Source organism: Bos mutus, chromosome 7 (assembly GCF_027580195.1).
Source record: "Bos mutus isolate GX-2022 chromosome 7, NWIPB_WYAK_1.1, whole genome shotgun sequence".
Lineage (NCBI taxonomy): Eukaryota > Metazoa > Chordata > Mammalia > Artiodactyla > Bovidae > Bos > Bos mutus.
The window spans coordinates 46,502,699-46,529,028 of NC_091623.1; the positions used below are offsets into that span (position 1 = coordinate 46,502,699).

The 26,330-nt window shown below is 47.2% G+C and overlaps 1 protein-coding gene, 1 non-coding gene and 2 pseudogenes across 7 annotated transcripts in view; 3 read left to right on the plus strand and 1 right to left on the minus strand.

Moving 5' to 3' along the window:
• The window catches only part of PGPEP1 (pyroglutamyl-peptidase I), a 37,337-nt gene that overhangs the window by 2,060 nt on the left and 8,947 nt on the right, over nucleotides 1-26,330 (plus strand). For 4 of the 6 annotated variants that reach the window (XM_070373324.1, XM_070373327.1, XM_070373326.1 and 1 more), the window contains 2 exons: nucleotides 66-118; nucleotides 21,384-21,500. In XM_070373324.1, coding sequence (XP_070229425.1) covers nucleotides 66-118; nucleotides 21,384-21,500 — 170 coding nt within the window. Of the gene's footprint in view, nucleotides 1-65; nucleotides 119-14,707; nucleotides 14,794-21,383; nucleotides 21,501-26,330 lie in introns of all 6 variants that reach the window. The other 2 variants (XM_070373322.1, XM_070373325.1) reach the window with 2 other exon arrangements.
• On the plus strand, nucleotides 8,933-9,039 carry LOC138988659 (U6 spliceosomal RNA). Its single transcript, XR_011464931.1, has one exon. It is a non-coding gene; the product is annotated as a U6 spliceosomal RNA (small nuclear RNA).
• LOC102274197 (large ribosomal subunit protein eL30 pseudogene) lies at nucleotides 9,112-10,559 on the minus strand (annotated as a pseudogene).
• LOC138988492 (coiled-coil-helix-coiled-coil-helix domain-containing protein 2 pseudogene) lies at nucleotides 15,026-19,533 on the plus strand (annotated as a pseudogene).

Genomic DNA, 26,330 nt, shown 5'->3' on the forward strand with positions numbered 1-26,330 from the left:
GGGCAGGCCAGGAGGGGCCACTGGGTGGTGATGTGCTGCTTTTCATTTTTGTTTTTTTTTTTCAGGATTCGGCCCTTTTGGGGAACACACTGTGAATGCCAGCTGGATTGCGGTCCAGGTAACTGAATCCAGAGGGGAGGAATCAGGCTGGGCTTCCCCTGGAAATATTTGGTGCCAAGGAAAGTGAGCAGCCTAAGAAGAGAGTGTCTCCTGTGAAGCTTCGTGGAGAGAGATGTTAGCAGTCTGACAGATATTCCTGCTCAGATAGTTACTGCTGTACTGTTTGTTGAGAGCTTGTTCTGCGCCAGACATTTTTTCTGCCTAGAGCACTGAGTTCTTCCAACAACCCTTAGGTGTGTTTATTCTTGTGCCCACTTTACAGATGAGGAAACTGAGGCCCACAGAGTTATTTGAGGTCATCCAGCTCAGAAACCAGAATGGTCTTTCTTCAAAAGAGTTGCCATGCTCCAGCCAGGTTTAGGGGGGACCAAGCACGGATATTGGGAATTGTGGCAACCTTGTAGAGGGGATTGCAGTGATCCTCTGTGTTGCCTCCTGGCAGCTGAAGGAAGCAAAGACTGCATATTGAGGGCGGGGAGGGGGGAGTCCTTCCTGTTGTCCCAAGCCTTCTGGTTTCTTTGTCAGCTGGGGCATTTGGAGAGACAGACTGGGGAACAATGGGCAGAGAGAAAGAGAGAAACGTTTTCTCCTTATATAAATCAGATCTGCAGAGACCGGAGCCAAACTAGTGTTAATCCTAGCCCATTAGCTGCTTGATTTAAAGCACCCCCCGCCCTGGCTTTCCACTCCAGAGCCCTGAGTTTGGAGAAGACTCCAAGTTGAAACCTCAGTGTATCAACACCTAGTTGGGAAACCCCCATGTTTTTTTATCACCCTTCTTCCAGACCTCAAAATCTCAGCCACATTTGTCTCTCTTTTATAAAAAAAATTTCACCCCACTTTGGAAGCAGGACAGAGGGACGGGATCCCCGGGACTCCACAGATGGGAGCATGTCTGAGGCCCTGCTCGTCGCACCCGCTCCCTGGAGCCCCAGACAAAAAGGAAACAGCGTGTTTCTCAAGGCGTGTGTGTCTGGCTTTGTGCGAGTTTCAGACAGGAGCCTTCACGGGGCTGAGTGGATACAAAGCCGTGTGTCTGAATTCCCGGGCCCCCAGACACTATGATCTGCATCTAAATAGGAGAAAAATCAATTAAACAATCTTTGGAAATCCCTCAGAGCATCAGGACTCGGATGGTGAAGGATGGCAGCTTCTCCTCCTGCTGCCGGAGGGGAGATCCACTTTCTATTTCAGTCAACCCTCTCTCCAGACCTCGCCTCTAGAAGTCTTTGAATTTTCTTCCTTTACTTTATGAGACAGCAAGAGAGGGTTCTCCACCATTGCCCAGCTAAAAAGGTGCCAACCTTCCCAGACCTGATCATTTCCCTTTTAAAAAGCTGGAGCCGCCCCCAGGTACCCTGAGTGCACTCAGCTGTCTAACTCCATGATGTTTGACGCCTGTGCACCTCTGTGGCGCCTGAGCCCAGATTGAAATCTAGAACATTCTCAGCCCCTTCTGTGCTCTTCGGCATTGCAGAATCCCCTTATGTCCTTTCCCAGCTACTCCCACCACCCCCTGCCCCCCACCCAGGTGCAGACGTCTCTGCAGCCGTTATGGCCACCACAGGTGCATTCTGCCTATTCTAGAACTTGGTGTCAATGCAGTTGCAGTTGTGGCGCATGCCTTTGCACTCCAGTATTCTTGCCTAGAAAGTCCCATGGACAGAGGAGCCTGGTGGGCTACAGCCCGTGGGGTCACAAAGGGTCGGACATGACTGAGCGACTGAACAGCAACCCACACCTTCTGTACAGCAGGGCATCTGCAGGATCCGCCCATGGGGTAACTTGGAGCTGCTGGTGGTGCTTTCCAGTTACTCTGGATGGAACACATTTGCCCATGGGAGGAGTGTAGCCACTGGACGGGTCTAACCCATTCCTCAAGAAAATATGCCTAGGAGTGCTTTTGGTGTGGCCCAGACATTAGCTGTGGGCAACCACTGATGTCATCACCTCAAGCTGAAGATGGGTGTTGGGTGAGGGGAGGTGAGCAGCAGTCACCTCCTGTCCCAACTGCTTTTTCCTGAAGCTTAAGCTGCCACCTGGGGAAGGAACTCCTCCTCCTCTGCCAGGGACCGGATTGCCCCTCTCAGCCTGTCTTTCCACATCTCTGTCTCTCTCGGCTTCTCTCTGGGTGTCTCTGTTTCTCTGTTTCTTGCTCTCTGGACCTCTGTCTTTCCCCTTCTCTCTTCATATCTCTCTTCCCTTCTGTCTCTCTCTTCCAGTTTCCCGTGGCCTCTCTGGGTCTCTGTCTTTCCCCTGTTTCTGTCGCTCAAGCTCTCTCTCTCTCCCCTTCTCCCTCCACCTCTGTCTTTCGCTCCCTCCTTTCTCTCTCCTTCTCCCCACTTCTTTCTCTGTCTGTCTCGCTCTCTGTCTCTCTGTCTGTTTCTGTCTCTCTTCTCTCTCTCATCTGACCTTCCTTCCTCACGCCCTGGGTGAAGTTGTGCCCCAGCAGAAGGTGACCTGTTTCCCACCAGCTCCATGGGGGAGGTGGGAGCTCTGGGGATAGAGGGGCACCCCCCTTTCCTTTTGCCCAAGACGCCGCTACCTCTCAGCACCTCAAGCAGGAGGGGAGTGCATTTTTCAAGTGTCATATCTCCTCGCAGGTCTTGGGTGGTTAGCATGGGATGCTAGCTGTGGGTGTGTCTCTCCCTAGGAGGCTCAGGTGGGTGTCAAGGGCTGGGACCCCTTAGCTTGGAGATGTCTGGAGCCTTCCCTGACCAAGCAGGGCAAGGAGGAACTGGGTCATAGGTCCTAGTGACATCACGGGACAATTACTGCCACAGTGAGTCTAGACAGACCTGCTAAGGATATTAACCAGGGAACAAAGGGGGTCTTTGTTGTGGGGTCAAGGGAATCGGTCAGACGCAGCCGAGCAGCAGGGTCTTGTCAGGTAGATGGGTGTAGACAATGCATTGTCTGGGGCGCCCAAGTCCCTTTCCTTTCACGATATGTGCCTGGCGGACTCGGGGTGCACTGTTACCCTCCCCCCCAGGAGAACCGTCCAGACCTTTTGGAGCAGAAAGTATTCAGAAGCCAAGAATTTAGCTTCTCCTAACCTTTCCAAACTTCAAATGAAAAGTGTAGCTATTCCTCTCCCACCCTTGCCCTTCTTAAAATTTGGGGAATCATTTGTTTAAAATCATGTACCCATGTCTTCAATGCCCCCATCACTTTGGTGAAAAGTATTTATCCTAGGACTTCCCTGGTGGTCCAGTGGTTAAGACACTGTGCTTCCACTGCAGGGGACTTGGGTTCAATTCCTGGCCCAGGAAGATCCCCATATACCGTGCTGTGTGGCAAAAAATAAAAAAAAACAAATAAATAAAAAAGTATCCATGTCCATGTCACTAATGCTTTGAGCAAGATAGTTGTTTGATTCCCATCAACCCCGAACATTCTTTCCTGCTCAGTACCCACCCGCTGCCCCCCATCGCCTCATCCTGCCCTGTAGGCAGCTGCTTCCTGAGCTCTGTCACCACAGATGGGTGTTGCCTGGTCTCAAGCGGCAAGCAAAGGAGGTGGTCCTTGGAGCAGGCTCCGTGATCCTCTCCCACTGGCTGCTTTTGCTCAGCCTGCACTGGTGTGTCTCTGGGGGCAGGGACAGCTGTCCTCTCTCCCGACCCCCCCTCTTCCCCTTGGCACTGGCACTGGGGCCTTCAGGGTTTGCTCCCCAGGAATACAGCAGCAAGGACGCCCCTCTCAGGGTCTTTGATGAGCATGTGGTTGCCTCTCTGGGGATGCTGGCCATGTGACGTGTGTGTATCTTCAATGATGATTTTCTTTTCTTTTTAAATTTCAGCGTCGGTGCTGGGTCTTCATTGCGGTGCGGAGGCTTCTCTAGTCTCGGCACATGGGCTTAGTTGCCCTGAGGCATGTGGAGTCTTGGTTCCCCAACCAGGGATCAGACCCACGTCCCTTGCCTTGGAAGGCAGATTCTCAACCACTGGACCACCAGGGAAGTCCCAGGGATGGTTTTCTTAGTTTATTTTACCCCCAGCTGGGGAGGGGGTAGGTGAGGACCCAGAGGACATGAGGAGAAAAGGTTAGAACAAGAAGGTGACCCACTCCGTGACACCCTGCTGGCATCAGGTGATTTTTGAATCATCAGCAGTCATGTGGACAGTTGTTCCCACTAATGCCCGGTAGACATCACCCAGTGGGTGGGAGTGACCCTTGAGTTACTGTGTGCAGATGAGGGTGATCAGCAGGCGGGAACCAGTCTGCTAGGTGAAGAGAGGCAAAGAGAGGATCCACAGGGTGGGGCTGCTGCATGTCTGTCTGGCACATCACACTGTGGTGGCCACCGAGGGGGTTCCTGTGCCCTCTAGAGTTTTCCTGGCTGGGTTACTAACCGAGTCAGCAGCATCTTCAGTCTCCCAGCCCCCCACCCACAGAGATGGTTCCACCAGTTGACTTGCCCGCACATTGGGTGGCCCGTTGCAGTCTCGCTTTGAGGACAAGTCCCCAAGCGAAACTCTAAATGAATAAAGGTAATCCTTTGAAGTCCTCACTTAACCTGGGAGATGGATTTTTTTTCTTTAGAATTCTTTTAACAAATTATGTATTTTCGGCTGCACTGGGTCTTCGTCGCTGCGTGCAGGCTTTCTCTGGTGCTGGAGCGTGGGGCTCCCCTCTGGTTGCGGCGCGGAGGCTTCTCACTGCAGTGGCTTCTCTTGTTGCTGAGCACAGGCTCTAGGGCTCAGTCTTCAGCAGTTGCCGCACGCGGGCTTAGCTGCTCTGCTACACGTGGATTCTTCCCGGACCAGGGATTGAACCGGTGTCCCCTGCATTGGCAGGCGGATTCTTAACCCCGGGACTGCCAGGGAAGTCATGGATTCTTTTAATTACTGCCCTTTCATCTTCTGTTGCCAGAAAGGGCTGCCAGGTCCATGGGGAAGAAAAGCCGGAGAGGAGACAGGGCAATTTCAAGCTGCAGGGGGCAGGAGGGCAAGGAGAAATGAGGTTGTCGTTGACAGGATATAAAGATAGATGAAATTATTTACCTTATGTCGAGAGAAGGTCTTTGCTGGAGATTTCTCCTCTCAGCAGTGGTGGGAGAGAAAGCCATCTTTAACTCCATTCATTTAAAAAAATTTATTTTTTGACAAGTTATAAGGATAGTGCCAAGAAGGCTTTTCACACCCGGAGTCCCCAAATGTTAACATTATATTGCATTTCTCTATAGATAATTAGGGGCTTCCCAGGTGGCTCAGTGGTAAAGAATCTGTCTGCCTACGTAGGACTCAGGTTAGATCCCTGGGTTGGAAAGATCCCTTGGAGAATGAAATGGCAACCCACTCCAATATTCTTGCTTGAAAAATTCCATGGACAGAGGAACCTGGCAGGCTACAGTCCATGGGGTCGAAAAGAGTCAGACACTACTGAGCCACTTCAAGAGTTAGACATGACTAAGCACATAGATAAATAGATAGGGAGAAGGCAATGGCACCCCACTTCAGTACTCTTGCCTGGAAAATCCCATGGATCGAGGAGCCTGGTAGGCTGCAGTCCATGGGGTCGCAAAGAGTCAGACACTACTGAGCCACTTCACTTTCACTTTTCACTTTCATGCACTGGACAAAGAAATGGCAACCCACTCCAGTGTTCTTGCCTGGAGAATTCCAGGGACGGGGGAGCCTGGTGGGCTGCCGTCTATGGGGTCGCACAGAGTTGGACGCGACTAAAGCGACTTAGCAGCAGCAGGTGGATAAATAGGTAGGTAGGTAGATAAATATAGTTTAAAATATTTTCTTACTGCTAAGTAATTTTTTTAATTGTGGTAAAATATATATAACAAAAACTTTACCACATTAACTGTTATTAAATACATTCACATTGTTTTGCATCCATCATCGTCATTCATTTCCAGAACTTTCTCATCTTCCAAACTGAAACTCCATTGCCATTAAACCCTAACTCCCCATTCTCCCCTCTCCCCATGGCCCCTGGCGGCTATCATTGTACTTTCTGTCACTAAGACTCTGACCACACTAGGGACTTCATGTAAGTCGAACCATCCAGTTTTGTCCTTTTGTGTCTGGCTTATTTCATTTAGCATAAGGTTTTCAAGGTTCACTCATACAGTAACATGTGTCAGAATTTTCTTCCTCTTTAAGGCTGGTTAACAGTCCATTGCATGTATATACCACATGTTGCTTATCCATTAATGGGTCAGTAGACACGCGGATTGCTTCTACATTTGAGCACCCGTGAGTAATGCAGCCATGAACACAAACAGGGAGTATCTCTTCAAGACCCTGCTTCCAGCTTTTGTGGGTATGCACCCTGAAGTGGCATGGTTGCATCGTAAGATAATTCTGTGTTTCATGTTTTGAGGAACTGTCATGCTTTGTGTTGTTTAGGAGTCAGCTGCAGGCGCGAGACCCCTCTGTCTTTAAATATGTCACTGTATGTTTCCTAAAACACGACCTCAGCACAGTGATCAAAATCAGACTCCTTGAACGCTGACACAATTCTATGATGCACAGCTCTGATTCAGATTTTGCCCCGCATCGTATTAAAATTCTTCATGGCGAAAGAGAATTCTGGATTGTGCATAGGGTTCAGTCGTTCCATTTCTCTAATCCCTTGTGATCTGGAAAGTTCCTCAGTCTTCCTTTGAGTCTCACGGATGATGTTGGCTAAGAACGTCCCTCGGGTGGTGTTTCCTCAAGACTAGACCGGAGGCTGTGTGCTTGGGGCAAGAATCCCACAGAAGTGATGTTGTGTCCTTCTGCAGGGATGGTATCAGGAGGCACTGGATGCGCTGTTGACTTGTTAAAGGTGAGAAAGGATGGGTTTCTTCTCTGCAAAGTTACTTTCTGATGGGTTTCTTCTCTGCAAAGTTACTTTCTGATGGGTTTCTTCTCTGCAAAGTTACTTTCTTGCCCTTTGTAAAGAAAAAGTATCCCATAGAGAGTTACATCGAGATCATATTAGGATCTCCTGGTGAGTCTCATTCAATTAGTTTTTATTTTCCTATGATGGTTGCCAAATGATGGTTTTCTAATTCCTTCTTTCCTTCGATACTTTTTATGGCTTTCTACTGGAAGTGTATTTGTATCTGTGTGAATTCATGGGTACTGACTGTCCTCCACAGATGATAATCTCTTACTGTCTTTATTTTTAAAATTACTTTTTCTTTGACTACGCTCCGTCTTAGTTGCAGCACATGGATCTTCATTGCAGTATGCAGGATTTTTAGTTGTGGCAAACAGGATCTAGTGCCCTGACCAGGGATGGAACCTGGGCCTCCTGCATTTGGAGCACAGCATCTTAACCACTGGACCACCAGGGAAATCCCTCTCTTAATTTGTTTAAAAAGATTTTATTTTATATTGGAGTAGAATTGGTTGACAATGTGTTAGTTTCAGGTGTACAGCAAACTGATTCAGTTGTACACACACACACACACACACACACACTCTTTTCCAGATTCTTTTCTTACTGTCTTAATTTTGATGTTCAGATTGTCCCACATCTGGCCCGTGGCAGCCTGTTCGGGCTGGCTCCTGTGTCTGTAGTGCATGTCCCTGTCATTCTCGTGTTGTGTCACGTCGCTTCAGTCGTGTCCAACTCTTTGCGACCCCACGGACTGTAGCCTGCCAGGTTCCTGTGTCCATGGGATTTTCTGGGCAAGTATACTGGAGTGGGTTGCCATTTCATTCTCCAGGGGATCTTCGCCGTCCAGGGACTGAACCCAAGTCTCTTGTATCTCCTACATTCTCAGGTACCCACCTTTACCACTAGTGCCACCTGGGAAGCCCATTATTCTTGAGCACTTTCTTCTTTTTTTGATTCCATGCTCACTTTTTGAAAATACACTTTTTAGAAAAATAATAATCTATTTTTGGCTGCACTGGGTCTTCATTGCTGCATGCAGGTTTCTCACTGTGATGGCTTCTCTCGTTGCAGAGCACGGGTTCAGTAGTTGTCACATACAGGCTTATTTGCTCTGTGGCCTGTGGAATCTTCCTGGGCCAGGGATTGAACCTGTGTCGCCTGCACCAGGAGCGCGGCGTCTTTAATCACTGGACCACCAGTGGAGTCCCTGGAAATACATATTTAATTTCCCAGTAATTTTAGATCTACTGATTTCTGCCTGAGTGTTGGATGTCAGATGCTTTGTGTGCTTTTTAAAGTTGAGATATAATTTTATTGCGATATAATCATGTACCATAGATTTCACCCTCTTAAAGTGTATAATTTAGCGATTTATTAATTATAGTCACAGAGTTGTACAACCATCACCTCAATTTAATCCAGGACATTTTCATCACTTCAAAAATGCCTCATACCCACTGACTGTCATTCCCATTCCTCCTTTTCCTCGGGTCGCCACTCATTTACCTTCTGTCTCTATGGATTCGCCTTTTCTGGACATTTCAGAAAAATGGAATCATATAAGACGTGGCCTTTTATGTCCCTTTCATCCTCTCAGCACAACATTTTTGAGATCCATTCCTGCTGTAGCATGAATCGGTGCCTCACTCCTTTTCGTGGCTGAGTAATATTTCACTGTGTGGATGAGATCATGTTTCATTTATTTGTTCACCTGTTGACGGCCATGTGGCTTATTTCCACCCTTTGGTTATAAAAGTAATGCTGGATGGACATTCACACACAAGTTTTTGTGTGGATGAAGGTCTTCATTTATCTTTGGTGTGTACGTTTGTATTAGAAGGGGAGTTACTGGGTCATATAGTAACTCCAGGACCACCTTTATACTCTCCCTGCCCCATCCCTGAAATGAGCCACTTCTCCAAGAAAGCCTTCATTCTTAGTGGATAATAGTATTTAAAACTGAGAGCTAGAGCTCGCTTCTGTAGCACATATAGTAAAATTGGAACAATACAGAGAAGATTAGCATGGCCTCCACCCAAGGATAACAGGCGAATTCGTTAAGCATTCCATATTTTTGGCAATGACGTATATCCACTACCATGTGTAAAGTAGATAGCTAGTGGGAAGTTACTGTATAACATAGGGAGCTCAGTCCAGAGCTCTGGATGACCTAGAGGGAGGAGATGGGGGTGGGGTGGGAGGGAGGCTAAAGAGGGAGGGAGCATATGTATATTTATGCCTGATTCACATTGATGTTTGGCAGAAACCAACACAACAGTGTAAAGCAATAATGAAATCCTCCAATTAAAAATTTAAAAAAAATCATAAAGCTGGAATCGGGGAGCTGGGTGTGCTCATTGCTACTCGGATGTCATTGTTTCTGAGCTCTGTCAGTGGGCAGAGCCAGAAAGTGGAGGTGTGTACATTCATACCCACTCACCCACCCCTGCACCTCCTTCTTTAAAAAAAAACAAACACTTTTTATTTTATATTGGAGTACAGTTGATTAGGGCTTCCCTGGTGGCTCAGTGGTAGAGAATCTGCCTGGCGATGCAGAAGATGTGGGTTCGATCCCTGGGTTGGCAAGATCCCCTGGCGAAGGAAATGGCAACCCACTCCAGTATTCTTGCTGGGGAAATCCCATAGACAGAGGAGCCTGGCAGGCTAGAGTCCATGGGGTTGCAGAACAATGAGTTAATTGTTAATCACCTGCAAAGTGATTCAGTTATACATACACATATATCTGTTTTTTTTTTTTTCAAATTCTTTCCCTATTTAGGTTGTTATATAATATGGAGTAAAGCTCCCTATGCTCTACAGTGGGTCCTTGTTGGTTATCCGTTTTAACAATAGCGGTATTTTGAGAGCATCCAAACTCACACCCATTTCTGTATCAAAACCCTGAAATTTGCATGGATACCTCCAAATTGGTATCCATTTAAAATCACAGACATATAACGCCTTCCTCCGACAGTGTGGCCCTCCCCCGCCATGATCCCCGGTGTGTTCACTTCTTTGATCGATCCCAGAATAAATAGAAAGAAACTTCAGAATGGCTAACCCACACTTCCCCCAAGGAAAACCTACTCACTAGAATTTAGTGTTTGCTGACGGTTCTTTTTGTCTCTAACCTGAGGGCAGAGTCCGAACACCGTGTTCAAAAAAATTACTTCCGTTAGTCTTTTTTTTTTTTAAACAAGCTCTGGCCAGTTTCATTAAGGAAAAATTGTACATGATTTGCTTGTCACCAGTCTGTTCTGGCATGCTTCTAGTAATATCAGAATCACCTGGCTCAACGATAGCCAGCGTGCGTACTCTGCAGGATTTTCCACATGCTGTGCCCAGTTCAGTGTTATTGCCAGTGTGGTGATGGACACCAGTGTTGTTGGCCAACATGGCGAATACTCTCTCTCAGATTTCCTCAAGGCTGGGCAGTTGTTGGCGAGGATGGCCAGTTTCGCTTTGCCTTGTCTGATCATTTTCAGAGTCTGTTTGTACCCCAGCACGTACTTTCCACTTTTCCTAACCAGCTGGAGCCTAGAGCTGATCGACTCCAGTGACTTTTCCGTCTTCTTTGCGGCCACCAGCTTCCTGCCTTAGATGCGGGACGCCCCCAACCAAGAGCAGCCGCCAAGATGGCCAGGGAGCGAGAGAGGCTTCAGTTAGTTTTTATTTATATATTTTTAGTAGAAATATAGTTGATTTACAATGTTGTGTTTCTGGTGTATAGCAAAATGATATGTATATATATACACACAATATTATATACATGTATATATTCTTTTTCAAATTATTTTCCATTATAGTTTATTACAAGATATTGAATATAGTTCCCTGTGCTATACAATAGGACTTTGTTGTTTATCTACTTGAGTTAGTTTTCTTTTTTTTTTTTTTTAACTTGAGTTAATTTTTAAAGGAATAACTTAAAAATACTTTTGGAGGAAGAGAGCAGTGCTTTAAATTATTTTTGAAATATTTCTTTTATGAAAAGTATACGCACACTATATATAGGTCAATCGTGAAATTATGGTGGCCATGTCTTTAATAATACACAACTGGTCAACTGAGCACGAAGCACATGTCTTTAATATATAATGTATCTTATATCAAAGTTGCCCTGTAACTCATGGGTATTGTCACCTAGTATTTGTGTGTGCGTGTGTGTGTGTGTGTGCACGTGCTCCATCACTCAGTCATGTCCGACTCTTTGTGACCCGTGGACTGTAGCCCGCCAGGCTCCTCTGTCCTTGGAATTTCCCAGGCAACAATACTGGAAGGGGCTGCCATTTCCTTCTCCAGGGGATCTTCTCCAACCCAGGGATCGAACCCATAACTCTTGTGTCTCCTGCATTGGCAGGTGAGTCTTTACCACTGTGCCACCTGGGCACCTAGGGATACGGCTAAATTTATTTAAGGGAAAAAATTAAATGATTGCGCTTGAGGAAAATATTAAGTAGTATTAGCTCCACTGGGAGAAGGAACTGAACGTGGTGGACTGTCCGCCTGAGGCTTGGGCGAAGGTGCACTGTGCTCTGAACTCATGGCTTTCTGGGAAATTCACATTCCTTGCAAATGAAAAGTTTGTACATCCCCATTTCCCCTACACGTTCAAGATCCTGACAAAGGGACACAGTTCATCATTTAAGGAAACCGAGGGGACTCCACACCGGGGCCTTCGCATGTCTGGCTGCTTCCTGTGGGAGACTGAAATCGTGAGTGTGTGGAGGGCTTGGAAGTGGATGTTTACTCTGTGGTGGCGGTTTAGTCACTCAGTCGTGTCTGACTCTGTGACCTCATCGCTCCTCTGTCCGTGGGATTTCCCAAGCAAGAATACTGGAGGGGGTTGCCTTGTCCTCCTCCAGGGGTTCTTCCTGACCCAAGGATCAAACCTGGGTCCCCTGCATTGCAGGTGGATTCTTTACTAACTGAGCTACCAGGGAAGCCCATTTACTGTGTAGATTTTATTTTGTTTTATTGATTTATTTGGCCATACTGCGCGGCATGTGGGATCTTAGTTCCCTCTCACCCCCTGCAGTGGAAGCTCAGAGTCTTAACCACTGGACAGCCAGGGAAGTCCCATCCTGTGTAGATTTTAGATTTTTCCATTGAGCTTGAGAGAAAAAGCAGGAAGGAATTCCAGAAAGTTCTGGAGGATTTATAATTGGAATCTAATAGTTCCCAGCTTTCAACAAATGAAGTACAGTTGGTAAAGAGCCAAATTAGAAATCTCCAACGTGGAGAGTCCGGTGCGCAGGGAACAGCTCAGACCACAGGGAATCATGTGCTAAGATCCCACAGTCAGGGAAGGAGGCCTGACGGAAGCTGTTTGTCTTCCTGATAACAACTGCCTGAGAGTCCTTGGTGTCAGCACTTCAGCAGATGCCTTTAGTGTCCCTGCTCAGTAAGGTGATTGACACAGACTGTAGCTTCCAGCTTTTTCTTTTTCAAATTGCAATAAAATATACAGAACATAAACGTTGCCCTTTGAACCGTTTGCAGGTGTACAAATCAGTGTACTAAGTACATCCCCACTGTTGTGTAGCCATCCTTACCGTGGGCTTTCCAGGCGGCGCTGCTGGTAAAGAACCTGCCTGCCAATGCAGGATGCTCCAGAGATGCAGGTTTGACCTTCCCTGGTTGGGAAAAGATCCCCTGGAGGAGGAAATGGTACCCCACTCCAGTATCCTTGCCTGGGAAATCCCATCGGCAGAGGAGCCCCATCGGCAGGCTACAGTCCGTGGAGTCACAAGAGTCAGACACGACTGAGCACCACACCATCACCACCGTTCATCTCCCGAACTTTTTCATCTTCACAGCTGAAACCCTGAAACACCAATTCCCCATCTTCCCCTCTGCCCAGTCTCTGACACCCATCATTTTAAATACTTTCTGTCTCTATGAATCTGACTGCTCTGTGCATGCTCGGTCGCTTCAGTCATGCCTGACTCTTTGCAACCCCATGAACTGTACTATCTATGAAATTCTCCAGGCAAGAATGCTGGGGTGGGTTTCCATTTCCTACTCCAGGGGATCTTCCTGATTCAGGGATTGAACCCAGGTCTCCCTCACTGCAGGCAGATTCTTTACCTGGGAAGCCCTAGGTGGCTCAGATGCTAATAGGGACCTCATATAAGTGAAATCATTCAGTTTTTGTCCTTTTGTGTCTGGCTTCTTTCATTCAGCGTAATTTTTTCTTTTTCTTCTTTCTGGCCATGCCCCATGGCATGTGGGATCCTTATTCCCTGACCAGGGATCAAGCCTGGGCCCCCTGCATTGGAAGCATGGAATCTTAGCCACTGGACCACCAGAGGAGTCCCTGATTTTTTTTTTAAAGGAAACACATTATTGTTGTAAAATATGATTTAACATGTTTTGAGCCCTTTTCAGCACTAGGCCTTTCACATGTGTTGTTTTATTATTTTTCCCCTGTGATATGGGCACCACTGTTCATCCATTTCCAGTTGAAGGAACTAAAGTGCACGGAGTGTGAGTGCCTTGCCTGGAGTCACCCAGCCAGGAAGTAGGGGGAGAACAAACCCGGTCCCCTGGCTCTAGAGGCTCTGCCCCAACTCCCAACTTCCACCATCTGCGCAGTGAAGAGCTGCTTTTTTCCCCTTTCTTAAAAAAAAAAAAATTGAGATGAACTTACATAATATAAAATTAACCCTTTTAAAGTATACAAATCAGGGGCATTTATTACATTCACCATGCTGTCCAACCACCGCCTCTAATTCTGGGATGCTTTTATCATCCAGAGAGGGAGTCCTGTCTCCATTGGCAGTCATTCCCCACCCCTGGGCCCCAAGCCCCTGCCACCACCGATCTGCTTTCTGTCTCTGTGGGTTTGCCTGCTCTGGACATTTCGTGTAAGTGGAATCCCTTAACACGTGACCGTTTGCGTCTGACTTCTTTCACACAGCATGATGTTTTCAAAGCTCGCCCACGTTTTAGTGTCCGTGTTTCCTTCCTTTTCATGGCTCAGTAAAATTCCACTATGTGGGTGGACTGCGTTTCGTTTATATCCTTTCATCCGTCGATGAACACGCAGGCTGTTTCTGCCTTTCAGCTGTTGTGAACAGTGAGGCTACTTTTATTTTATTCTATTAATGTTTATTTATTTAGCTCTGCCAAGTCTTAGTTGTGGCCCGTGGGATCTAGATCTAGTTCCTGATCAAGGATCACATTCGGGCCCACTGCGTTGGGAGTGCAGGGTCTTAGCCACTGGACCACCAGGGACGTCCTGAGGCTACTTTTTAAAAAAATTTTATTTATTCTTAATTGTAGGATAATTGCTTTACAGTATTGTGTTGGTTTCTGCCATATATCAGCATGGATCATCCATAGGTATACATCTGTCCCCTCCCTCTTGAACCTGCCTTCAACCTCCCACCCCATCCCACCCCTCTAGATCGTCAGGGAGTGCTGGGCTGAGCTCTCTGAATCATGCAGCAAGTCCCCGCTGGCCATCTGTTTTACATATAGTAAAGTGCATGTTTCCGTGCTCCTCTCTCAATTCGTCCCACCCTCTCCTTCCCCACTGTGTCCGCAAGTCTGTTCTCTGTGTCTGCGTCTCCATTGCTGCCCTGCAGGTAGGTTCATCAGTATCGTCTTTCTAGATTATGGAATATATATGCATTAATATATGGCATTTGTCTTTCTCTTTCTGACTTACTTCACTCTGTATAATAGGCTCAAGGTTCATCTGCCTCATTAGAACTGACTCAGATGTGTTCCTTTTTAGGGCTGAGTAGTATTCCATTGCGGAGAAGGCAGTGGCACCCCACTCCAGTACTCTTGCCTGGAAAATCCCATGGACGGAGGAGCCTGGTAGGCTGCAGTCCATGAGGTCGCTGAGGGTTGGACACGACTGAGCAACTTCACTTTCACTTTTCACTTTCATGCATTGGAGAAGGAAATGGCCACCCACTGCAGTGTTCTTGCCTGGAGAATCCCAGGGACGGGGAGCCTGGTGGGCTGCCGTCTATGGGGTCACACAGAGTCGGACACGACTGAAGTGACTTAGCAGCAGCAGCAGCAGTTTTCCATTGTGTGTATGTACCACAGCTTCTTTATCCATTCACCTGTTGATGGACATCCAGGCTGCTTCTGTCCTAGCTATTGTAAATAGTGCAGCAGTGAGTACTGGTGTACATGTGTCTTTTTCAAGTATGGTTTCCTCAGGATTTATGACCAGTTGTGGGATTCCTGGGTCATATGGATGAGGTGACTTTTAGATGTAAGAAAGGATAAAAAGGAAAGAAGCGTCTTAGCCAACAGCAAGTCCAAACCCATTTACGGTTAAGGAAAGCAAGGCACCCTCAGGGGCACCGAGTACTTGCCTAGGCTCGGCTAGTTCTGTATTTGTTGTCAGCCCATGCTTGAGCTGCTCACTTGTTCAGCTGACATTCATCAGCATCGAATGCGTGCACATCCTGGGCTGTGGCTGGGACCCCTGTGGGGTCAAGAGAGCATGTAAAGTGGGCTGGACTTCCAGAAGGTCTTGGGAGGCTGAGACATGAGGGCTGAGAAGTCAACTGACTCCTCAAAGAGAGGGAAAAAGCATTTTAAGCAGAAGGAACGGCCAGAGCAAAGGCCCTGAGGCAGGAGTGAGTCTGGTACATGGGCGACTGCACTGGGGGATGGAGCAGAAGGGAGAGGAGGGCAGTGTCCAGACCCCCGGGCGTCATGGGCCATGGTGGGGAGTGAAGAGTTGTATTCTGAGCGCGGCAGGAGTCACAGCAGGGAAGAAGCAGGAAAGGCTGTGATATGACTTGGTTTATTTTTTTTTAATATTTATTTATTTATTTGGCCAAGCTGGGTCCCAGTTGCAGCACATGAGATCTTTGTGGTGGCATGGGAACTCTCAGCTGCCGTATATGGGATCTATTTCCCTGACCAGGGATCAAACCTGGATCCCCCGGATCAAACCTGGATCCCCCGCATTGGGAGCACAGAATCTTAGCCACCAGATCACCAGGGAAGTCTCATGATGTGATTTTAGATTCTGCCTTGGGTTGGGAGGATCCCCTGGAGAAGGGAATGGCAACCCACTCCAGTATTCTTGCCTGGAGAATTCCAAAGACAGAGGAGGGGCAATTCAGGAGAGGAGAGGAGATTTGGTCTCCAGTCAACTTGCCAAACAAAACTTGTGCTGTGCTGTGCCTGGTCGCTCAGTCATATCTGACTCTTGGCGACCCCATGGACTGTAGTCCACCAGACTCTTCTGTCCATATGATTCTCCAGGCAAGAACACTAGAGTGGGCTTAGCAGTGCAGTCAAGATGCCTCGTGGAAGCCGAGGCCACACTTCCTGCGTGGCCCCTCCTGCCAGTCTGAGATGAGAGCAGCGCCCAGGCCAGGGCCCACAGCTCAGCCACCAGCAGCGGCTCCCCCACCTGCCGCTGGCTCCCCCGCTGCTCCCCAGCAGTCAGGTCTGCTGGCCCAGCTGGCAACACTGCTGCCAGTGTGGCTGTGGCTTCTGCCTTGGGCCGCGCTCTGGGTCACACCATCATGGGGGACTTCAGTGGAGGAAGCAGAGCTGAGTCCCCAAGGCCTGAATCACTTAGCAGGAGCCTCAGGGAACCCAGCCGGCACAGCTGCAGCAGAATGGCCCCTGCTTCTATGCGGTGAAACAGTTTTTAGAGTGTGCCCAGAGCCAGGGTGACCTTAAACTTTGCGAGGGTTTCATCGAGGTGCTCAAACAGTGCAGATTGGCCAACGGATTAGCTTAATCAAGAAGTGCCAATTGAAGACGTAAAAATCACCTCTCTTGACCGTGTTGATTTAGCAATAAAGTAAAATTAATAGTGAAGATATGAAGTGTGAGACCACCCGTTAAACTCCTCCTTAATTATTAATAGCTTTTGTGCTTCAGGACTGCAGTGGAAGAGAGCTTGTCACTATGTGGAAGTTCGTTGGGATGGTACTGAGTTTGGGTTTGGGCAGAAGAAGCAGTTATGCCCTCTTAACCGTGATTTTCTGCTGTTATTGTTTGTGAACTAATTAGAATGAAGTGATTTTCTTTCTAAAAAAAGAAAACCACTAGAGTAGACTGCCATGCCCTCCTCCAGGGAATCTTCCCAACCCAGGAATCAAACCCTGGTCTCCCTCATTACAGGCAGAGTCTTTATCTGAGCCACCAGGGAAGCCCAAACAAAACTTGGGTGTATCCAATAAGCCTCAAGCAAAGTGGTCTGTAATGTCTTTTTTTGTTTTTGTTTTTTTGCCCACACCGAGCAGCATGTGGAATCTTAGTTCCCAAACCAAAGATTGAACCTGATCCCCCTTCAGTGGAAGCATGGGGTTTTAACCCCTGGACCTCCAGGGAAATCCCAAATCTTGTTATTTTTAATGTGTGGCCATTCAGAATAATCGGCCTGGGCATGCAGTGTGCAGAAACAGGGTGAATATTGATAAAATCATGGGAATGGGAACAGGGAGCACAGAGCTAAAACTTCCAGCTCTTCTCAGGGGTTCGATGGTGTAAAAAACAGTATGGTCAGGTAGAGATCGTGTCTGTGTGCCGGGAGCACCAGGCCTGCCTCATCTCTGGATCTGCAAACCTTTAAGGAAAGTCCCCCCTGATTCCCATCTCACAGACCGGGAGTTGAGAGGACAAGGGAGCATGAAGAACAGAACTATTAGTGACCAAGAAAAATGATTGTGCGAGAAATTACATATTTTACAAAGTTTTTTCTTTAGCGTGTTTTAAAATAGATTTCACATAAAATATAACCCCCTTGCCCCCCAGTCATCTATCCACCAGTGTCTGCAGCTCACCGTGCACCAAGTCTGCATTCTGCCCTTATCTCTCCGGCTGTGGAATTTCTTGGGGGACCCCTCCTGATCTTACATGTCACTGGGCTTGGCAAGAGGGTTGGGGTCCTAGTTCCTGGTGTTGGCATTTGAGACCCCCCTACACCCGCCACTACCCTCCAGATGTCCTGGTCTCCAGATGACCTTGACACACCCTCTTTGGGGAGCAATTTGGAGTTATCTATCAGTGAGGGGGCGCTTCCCAGGTGATGCTAGTGGTACTGTAAAGAACCTACCTGTCAACGCAGGAGACATAAAAGACGTGGGTTTGATTCCTAGGTTGGGAGGATCTCTGGAGGAGGGCATGGCAACCCACTCCAGTATTCTTGCCTGGAGAATCCCATGGACAGAGGAGCCTGGCGGGCTACAGTCTATGGGGTCTCAAAGAGTCGGACACGACTGAAGTGACTTAGCACACAGCACATCAGTGAGGAGAGACCCGCCTTTCCTGGACACTCTCTAGAGCAACTGCAGTCGATGGGGCACAGAGTTGGAATAGTGTGGGTAGCAAGGTCAAGATGACTGGAGAAGGAAATCCTGCAGCCGCTGTAGGAGATGCAAGAACTCACCTCTGGGGACTTCCCCTGGTGCTCCCGGAACCATTCACCTCTGACTGAGGCTTGAACCCATGTGCCGCAACTTGAATCAGGCCAGAACTCACGGTCTTCCAACTGAGATCACAACACCGGGTTTCAGGACTTAATGAAGCTCGAATTCTTGAGGTCTCAGCGTAGAAAGAATTCAGTGAGAGACAAAGTGAGACAAGAAGTAGATTTATTAGTATAGCATGCTTGGAAGAGATGCAAGCCAGGGAGCTCTACCCTGAGGATTAATTGGCTACAATTTTATAGTCAGAGGAAAGGGGGCAGGGAAGACTGTCTCCCTCTAGTAGATATGAGGCTTACATCACTAGCTCTTCCTTCATTTTGGGCAGGAGAATATCTGACCCCCTGAGGTCAACTCAGAATATTGTGATGCTTGTTCAAATCAGGGGAAGGGTGGTAGGACTCCCCAGGTGGCACTCAGTCAGTTCAGTCGCTCAGTCTTGTCGGGTCTCTCTGTCTGTCACCAACTCCCAGGTGGCGCTAGTGGTAAAGAATCCTACCAATGCCGGAGACTCCAGAGACACGCGTTCAGTCCCCGAGTAAGGAAAATTCCCTGGAGGAGGAAATGGCAACCTACTTTGGTATTCTTGCCTGGAAAATTCCATGGGCAGAGGAGCCTGGCGGGCTACAGTCCCTGGGGTCACAGAGTCAGACGTGACTGAGCATATATACATACATAAAAGGGTGGTGACATTTTTCTTCCACCTAATGGCCTGGGGCATATCTCATGCTCTTATTTTTGACTTTATAGTTAAGCATGCTGTTTCATTCCATGACATTCCAATAGCTTACATGAGTGATCATTAACTTACAGTAATCTCCCCAAAATTCTTGGGTTTCCCTCTCTACTCTCTACCCATAGTCCCCTCCTGGAACTTCCACAGTCACCTGTTTAACTATCCTATTCTGTCCCTACCAGTCCAGTGGTTAGGACTCCACAATTTCACTGCCAGGGGCCTGGGTTCGATTCCTGGTCGGGGAACTAAGATCCCAGAAGCCATGTGGCATGGCAAAAAAAAAACAAAACATAAAAACTCACCTCTAGTGAATCCCACAAGTGTTAGGTATCCAACTCTTTGTGACACTTTGGACCACAGCCCACCAGGCTCCTCTGTCCATGGAATTCTCCAGGCAAGAATATTGGCGTGAGTTGCCATCAACTTCTCCAGGAAATTTTTCTGGGTCTGCTGTGCACTGGGCCTTGTGCCAATCTGGGGGAAGAAGCCCAGTCATGAGCACTGCCACATTGAGAATCTGAAGAAAACACCTGTTTCCCCAGAAAAGTAGCCCTGTGGTGGTCCATTAATAGCCCCTTTTCCCAGATATATGTTTATATGCGTGCGTGTGTACTCAGTCAGTGCCTGACTCTTTGCAACCCCATGGACTGTAGCCCACCAGGCTCCTCTGTCTGTGGGATTCTCCAGGCAAGAATACTGGAGTGGGTTGCCATTTCCTCCTCCAGGGGATCTTCCCGACCCAGGGATCGAAACTGCGTCTCTTGTGCCTTCTGAATTGGCAGGTGGATTCTTTACTGCTGAGCTACCTGGAAAGCCCCATTTTTTATTTATGTAAATATATATATATATAATATGTATATCCATATGTGTATCTATGCATATAGATTTTTTCCATTATAGGTTGTTACGAGATATTGATTATAGTTTCCCGTGCTATACAGTAGGTCCTTATTGTTTGCCTGTTTAATATATAGTAGTTCGTGTATGTTAATCCCAAACTCCTAGTTTATCTTTTTCCTTGACTCCCCCCCCATCCCCTTTGGTAACCATAAGTTTTTATCTGTCTGTGAGTCTGTTTCTGTTTTATAAATAAGCTCATTTGTGTCATTTTTTTTTTAGCATCCAGATAAGTGATAAGGATAATATCACTTACATCATACAATATTTGCATTTCTCTGTCTGGCTTACTTCACTTAACACGATAATCTCTAGGTCCGTCTACATTGCTGCAAATGACCTTATTTCATTCTTTTTTTACGCCTACTAGTATTCCATATATATACATACATATAACACACACGTCTTCTTTATCCGTTCATCTGTCGATAGACATTTAGATTGCTTCCGTGTCTTAGCTACTGTGAACAGTGCTGCTATGAACACTGGGGTCACCAGAGCCCATTTCTGTTTATAATCCATGACGTTCTTACACCTCTTCATTCCTGAGATGGTTAGAGACTCTCTAATGAGTTGGGTCCATCTGTAAATATGTTGGGTCCTGCTGTATACCCTGCACCAAGATCATAAATAATTCTTAACAGGTATAACAAAGGAAGGTCGTAATAACAAACAGCAAAAATAATAGGAGTAATGGCAGCCAATATTATTTGAGCACTTATAATATGCTAAGCATTGCAGCATTGCTTGAACCTCTTTACTGTGAATTGGTTCCTTCAATTATTACAACTACCTGGTGAAGAAAATATGTCACTATCGCCATTTTACAGACGAGAGAACTGAGTCAAAGAGAGGTTAAGTGACTTCCCCAAGGTCACACGTGTGCTCAGTCACTCAGTCCTGTCTGACTCTTCACGACCCCGTGGACTGTAGCCTGCTAAGCTCCTCTGACCATGGGATTCTCCAGGCAAGAATACTGGAGTGGGTTGCCACACCCTCCTCCAGGGGAATCTTCCCGACCCGGGGATTGAACCTGCGTCTCTTGAGTCTCCTGCATTGGCAGGCAGGTTCTTTACCACTAATACCACCTGGGAAGTCCAAGGTCACACAGGGAGGGTTCAAATCCAGGAGCCTAGCTTCAGAGGCCACAGCACCGTGCTGCTGCCCAGGGAGATGCTGAGAGAATGGGTGCAGAAGGGGCTGAGGGAGGAGCTCTGGGGTGGATGAGCATGGGTGCCTTCCTGCTCTGCCGTGAGTCAGGAGCCCTGCTTGTTTTCTGAGGACAGGTCAGCTTATCCCCAGAGACTGTGTTATCCCTGCAGCCTGGACCTAAGACCACAGCGTTTCCTCTGCTTTGCTTTCAGGAGCTGGAGAAACTAGGGCTTGGGGACAGCGTGGACCTACATGTGTATGAGATTCCAGTGGAGTATCAGACGGTCCAGAGGCTCATCCCTGCCCTGTGGGAGAAGCACAGTCCGCAGGTGAGTGGGGCAGAGGTGAGTGGGGTAAAGGCAGGTGCTTCCCTAGCAGGATCTGCAGCTGGTGGCCCCAGGCATGGATGGTTTGTGCGGCTTTGTTCCTGCTCTGATCACATGGTTGATGCCACAGTCTTATCCCCCCAAGTGCCACACTTTTCTGGGTTACCCTTGGAGGTGAGAGAGGAAAGCAAACATCTGAAACTTTACAGAGGCTGATTCTGTCCCACTAGAGTTCTGTATCAGTCACAACGTGTTTCATTATAAGTGACAGTCAAAACACACCTCAACCCAGCTTGAGCATCAATGTTTGTATGCTTCAGGTACAGCTTGATCCAGGTGCTCACCCAATGTCATCAGCCTCCTCTCTTGACCACTCATCTTTGCTTTGCACTTTGCTTTTGTTTTGGCAATGTTAGGTGGCTGCTGACTGATACCCTCTTAACTCAGTTCAGTTCAGTTCAGTCGCTCAGTCGTGTCCGACTCTTTGCTACTCCATGAATTGCAGCACTCCAGGCCTCCCTGTCCATCACCAACTCCGGGAGTTCACTCAAACTCACATCCATCTAGTCGGTGATGCCATCCAGCCATCTCATCCTCTGTCGTCCCCTTTTCCTCCTGCCCACAATCCCTCCCAGCATCAGAGTCTTTTCTAATGAGTCAACACTTTGCATGAGGTGGCCAAAGTACTGGAGTTTCAGCTTTAGCATCATTCCTTCCAAAGAACACCCAGGACTGATCTCCTTTAGAATGGACTGGTTGGATCTCCTTGCAGTCCATGGTACTCTCAAGAGTCTTCTCCAGCACCACAGTTCAAAAGCATCAATTCTTTGGTGCTCAGCTTTCTTCACAGTCCAACTCTCACATCCATACATGACCACTGGAAAAACCATAGCCTTGACTAGACAGACCTTTGTTGGCAAAGTAATGTCTCTGCTTTTGAATATGCTATCTAGGTTGGTCATAACTTTCCTTCCAAGGAGTAAGTGTCTTTTAATTTCATGGCTGCAGTCACCATCTGCAGTGATTTTGGAGCCCAAAAAATAAAGTCTGACACTGTTTCCTCTGTTTCCCCATCTATTTCCCATGAAGTGATGGGACCGGATGCCATGATCTTCGTTTTCTGAATGTTGAGCTTTAAGTCAACTTTTTCAGTCTCCACTTTCACTTTCATCAAGAGGCTTTTTAGTTCCTCTTCACTTTCTGCCATAAGGGTGGTGTCATCTGCATATCTGAGGTTATTGATATTTCTCCTGGCAATCTTGATTCCAGCTTGTGCTTCTTCCAGTCCAGCGTTTCTCATGATGTACTCTGCATATAAGTTAAATAAGCAGGGTGACAATATACAGCCTTGACGTACTCCTTTTCCTATTTGGAACCAGTCTGTTGTTCCATGTCCAGTTCTAACTGTTGCTTCCTGACCTGCATATAGGTTTCTCAAGAGGCAGGTCAGGTGGTCTGGTATTCCCATCTCTTGAAGAATTTTCCACAGTTTATTGTGATTCACACAGTCAAAGGCTTTGGCATAGTCAATAAAGCAGAAATAGATGTTTTTCTGGAACTCTCTTGCTTTTTCAGTGATCCAGCGGATGTTGGCAATTTGATCTCTGGTTCCTCTGCCTTTTCTAAAACCAGCTTGAACATCTGGAAGTTCATGATTCACGTATTGCTGAAGCCTGGCTTGGAGAATTTTAAGCATTACTTTACTAGCATGTGAGATGAGTGCAATTGTGCAGTAGTTTGAACATTCTTTGGCATTGCCTTTCTTTGGGATTGGAATGAAAACTGCCCTTTTCCAGTCCTGTGGCCACTGCTGAGTTTTCCAAATTTGCTGGCATATTGAGTGCAGCTTTTGTACAGTTCTTCTTGTATTCTTGCCACCTCTTCTTAATATCTTCTGCTTCTGTTAGGTCCATACCATTTCTGTCCTTTATCGACTCAGCCCCTCAGCAAAAAGACAACACCTGTCTTCCAAATAATTCCCCAAAGTCTATAGCTGATTCTCACTGGCCAGCTTGGGTCACAGTCCAGTCCCTGAGCCAATCACTATGCTGGGGAAGAGGGAATGCTGTAATTTGTGAATGCCCACTCTGGTGGCCAGGGGGTGGTGTCACCTCTCTCCAAACCTCCTAGAATGAGCAGGAGTCGGGGGAGGGGGTGGTGTTTCCAAAGGGAGAATGGTTGTGGGAGGGAGCTGTGGTTTTTAACCGCATGTGATGGATTGGAGGCCGGACAGGCAGGGATCACACCGTCCTACCAGAGGTAGTGGTAGCCCAGTCAAGACCCTGGGCACAAGCTGGGCAGGAGCTTGGCTGGTGTCTCTGACAAGTGGGGTCCCAGTCTCCTATGGGGCCCCAGTTCTCCACTCTAGCCTGTTACTTCAGATTCTCCAGGGCTGGCTAGAGGCATCTTCCTTTTTAAGGAGCCCTCTCATTGCCCCTCAAGTGGAATTTGCCTGTTTTTACAGGGGCGGGCCTGGAGGCTTAGTGAGAATTGGCTGAAGTTTCTTTGAATGAGCTTTTTCCTCTGCTGTGTCTAGGCAGCCCTGCCTTATCCTAGTTAAAAAGAAAACCTCATGCATGAAAATGTTTTTAGGAAACTTCTCACCATACAGAAAGCCTTCCACATGCCTCAGTTTCCTTCTGTTACAGGTGGAAATAACAAGTCAAGATAGTCAAGATTCAACCCAGCACAGATCAAAAATATTTCAAAAAAAAAAAATTCCAGGGAATTTCCTGGTAATCCAGTGGTTAGGACTCTATGCTTCCACACCCTGGGTTCCATCCCTGGTTGAGGAACAAAGATCCTACAAGCAGTGTGGTGCAGAAAAAAGAAAAATTCCTGAAAGTTCCAAAAAGCAAAATTTGAATTTCCTTGAATGGAAAGCTATTTATTTACATAGTGCTTACCTTCTGTTAGGTATTATACGTAATCTGGAGGTGATGTCATGTATACAGGAAGATATGAGTAGGTTATGCAAATGCTAGGCCATTTTAGATAAGGAACTCGAGCACCCCCAGATTTTGGTATCCAAGGGAGGAGAGGCGACCCGGAAGCTATCACTGGGAGATACCAAGCCAAGGGGTGACTGTAGTACTGAAATTCTACCACCCAGTTCAGTGTGTGTAGGGGATTATCCGCACACCATGAAATTCCTGGACAGCAGCTGGGAGTCCTAAAATTCAGCTCAGTTCTCACACTCCAGGACTTCCCTGGCTCTCTAGCGGTTAAGAGTCCGCCCTTCCACCGCAGGGGCTGTGGGTTAGATTCCTGGTTAGGGAACGGATCCCACATGCCTTGGGTGTGGCCAAAAATATAAAAAATAAAAAGAATCAAATTCCACAGGTTGAGGACTGCCCTCCAGATTCCAATCTTTTTTTTATTGAAGTACAGTTGATTGACAATGTTGTGTTAATTTCTGCTGTATAGCAAAGTGGTTCAGTTATACACACACACACATACACACACTTCTTTTTAAAGCTGTTTTCCATTATGGTTTATTATAAGATATTGAATATAGACCTTGCTGCTTGTCCATTTTATATAGAATAGTTTGCAGATGGCAGTCTTAAGTCCAGGCTGTTACCTGTGCTTCTGTCGAGTTGACTATAAATCAGATCCCTTCTTTGGGTTCAGTTAATTTTGCTGAAGCAGCTCACTACTCAGGAACCCATTTACTCACTGGATTACCAGTTTATCATAAGAGCACGTAACTCAGGAATAACCACTCAGATGAAAGAGATGCCTAGGGCAAAGTATGGGGAGGTGTGTAGAGCTTCCACGCCCTCTCTGAGTGCCCCACTCTCCCCAAATCTTCATTTGTTCACTAATTGAGAAGCTTTCCCAACCCTGTTGTTTAAGGGTTTTATGGAGGCTTCATGACATAGGCATGACTGATTAATTCTTTAGCCATTGACATCTGGACTTTCCGTCCGGGGCCTCTCCCTTCCTCTGAGGTTTGAGGGACAGGGGTTGGAGTTGAAAGTTTCAGTGTTCTAATCATGTGGCTGGTTCCCCTGGCAACTAGCCCCCATTCTAAGGTGCTTTCCAGAAGTTATCTCATTGGGCTTCCTTGGTGGCTCAGTGGGTAGGAATCTGCCTGCCAGTGCAGGGACACGGGTTCGATCCTTGGTCCAGGAAGATTTCACAGGCGGCAGAGCAGCTAATCTCGTGCACGCGACCACTGAGGCCCATCCACCTAGAGCCTGTGCTCCACCAGAGAAGCCTCTGCAGTGAGAAGCCTGAGCGCTACAACCAGAGGGGAGCCCCCGCTGTCTGCAATTAGGGAAGAGGCCCAAAGCAATGAAGACCCAGTGCAACCAGAAATAAATTTTTAAAATATATTTTTTAATTACCTCATTAACAAAACAGGGGATTTCCTTGGCAGTCCAGTGGTTAAGATTTTGCACTTCCCTCGCATGAGGGATGGGTTTGATCCCTGGTTGGGAAACTAAGATCTCGATGCCATGCGACCCCCAAAAAACACAGCAGGACACCTTTATTGCTTTCATCACTTAGGGAACTCTAGGGGTTTTAAGAGCTCTGTGCCTGAAATAGTAGACTAAGAACAAATAAATATTTCTTTTAAGATTTTTTTGGATGTAGACCATTTTTAAAAGCTTTATTGAATTTGTTACAATATGGTTTCTGTTTTATGCTTGGCTTTGTGGCCACAAGGCATGTAGGATCTTAGCTCCTGAAACAGGGATCAGACCTGCACCCCCTGCATTGGAAGTCGAAGTCTTAACCACTGGATCGCGGGGAGTCCCTATATTTCTTATTATAAATCAGAATATCACCAGTACCAACATCCTGCGTTTGTGGTGGTGATGAGGG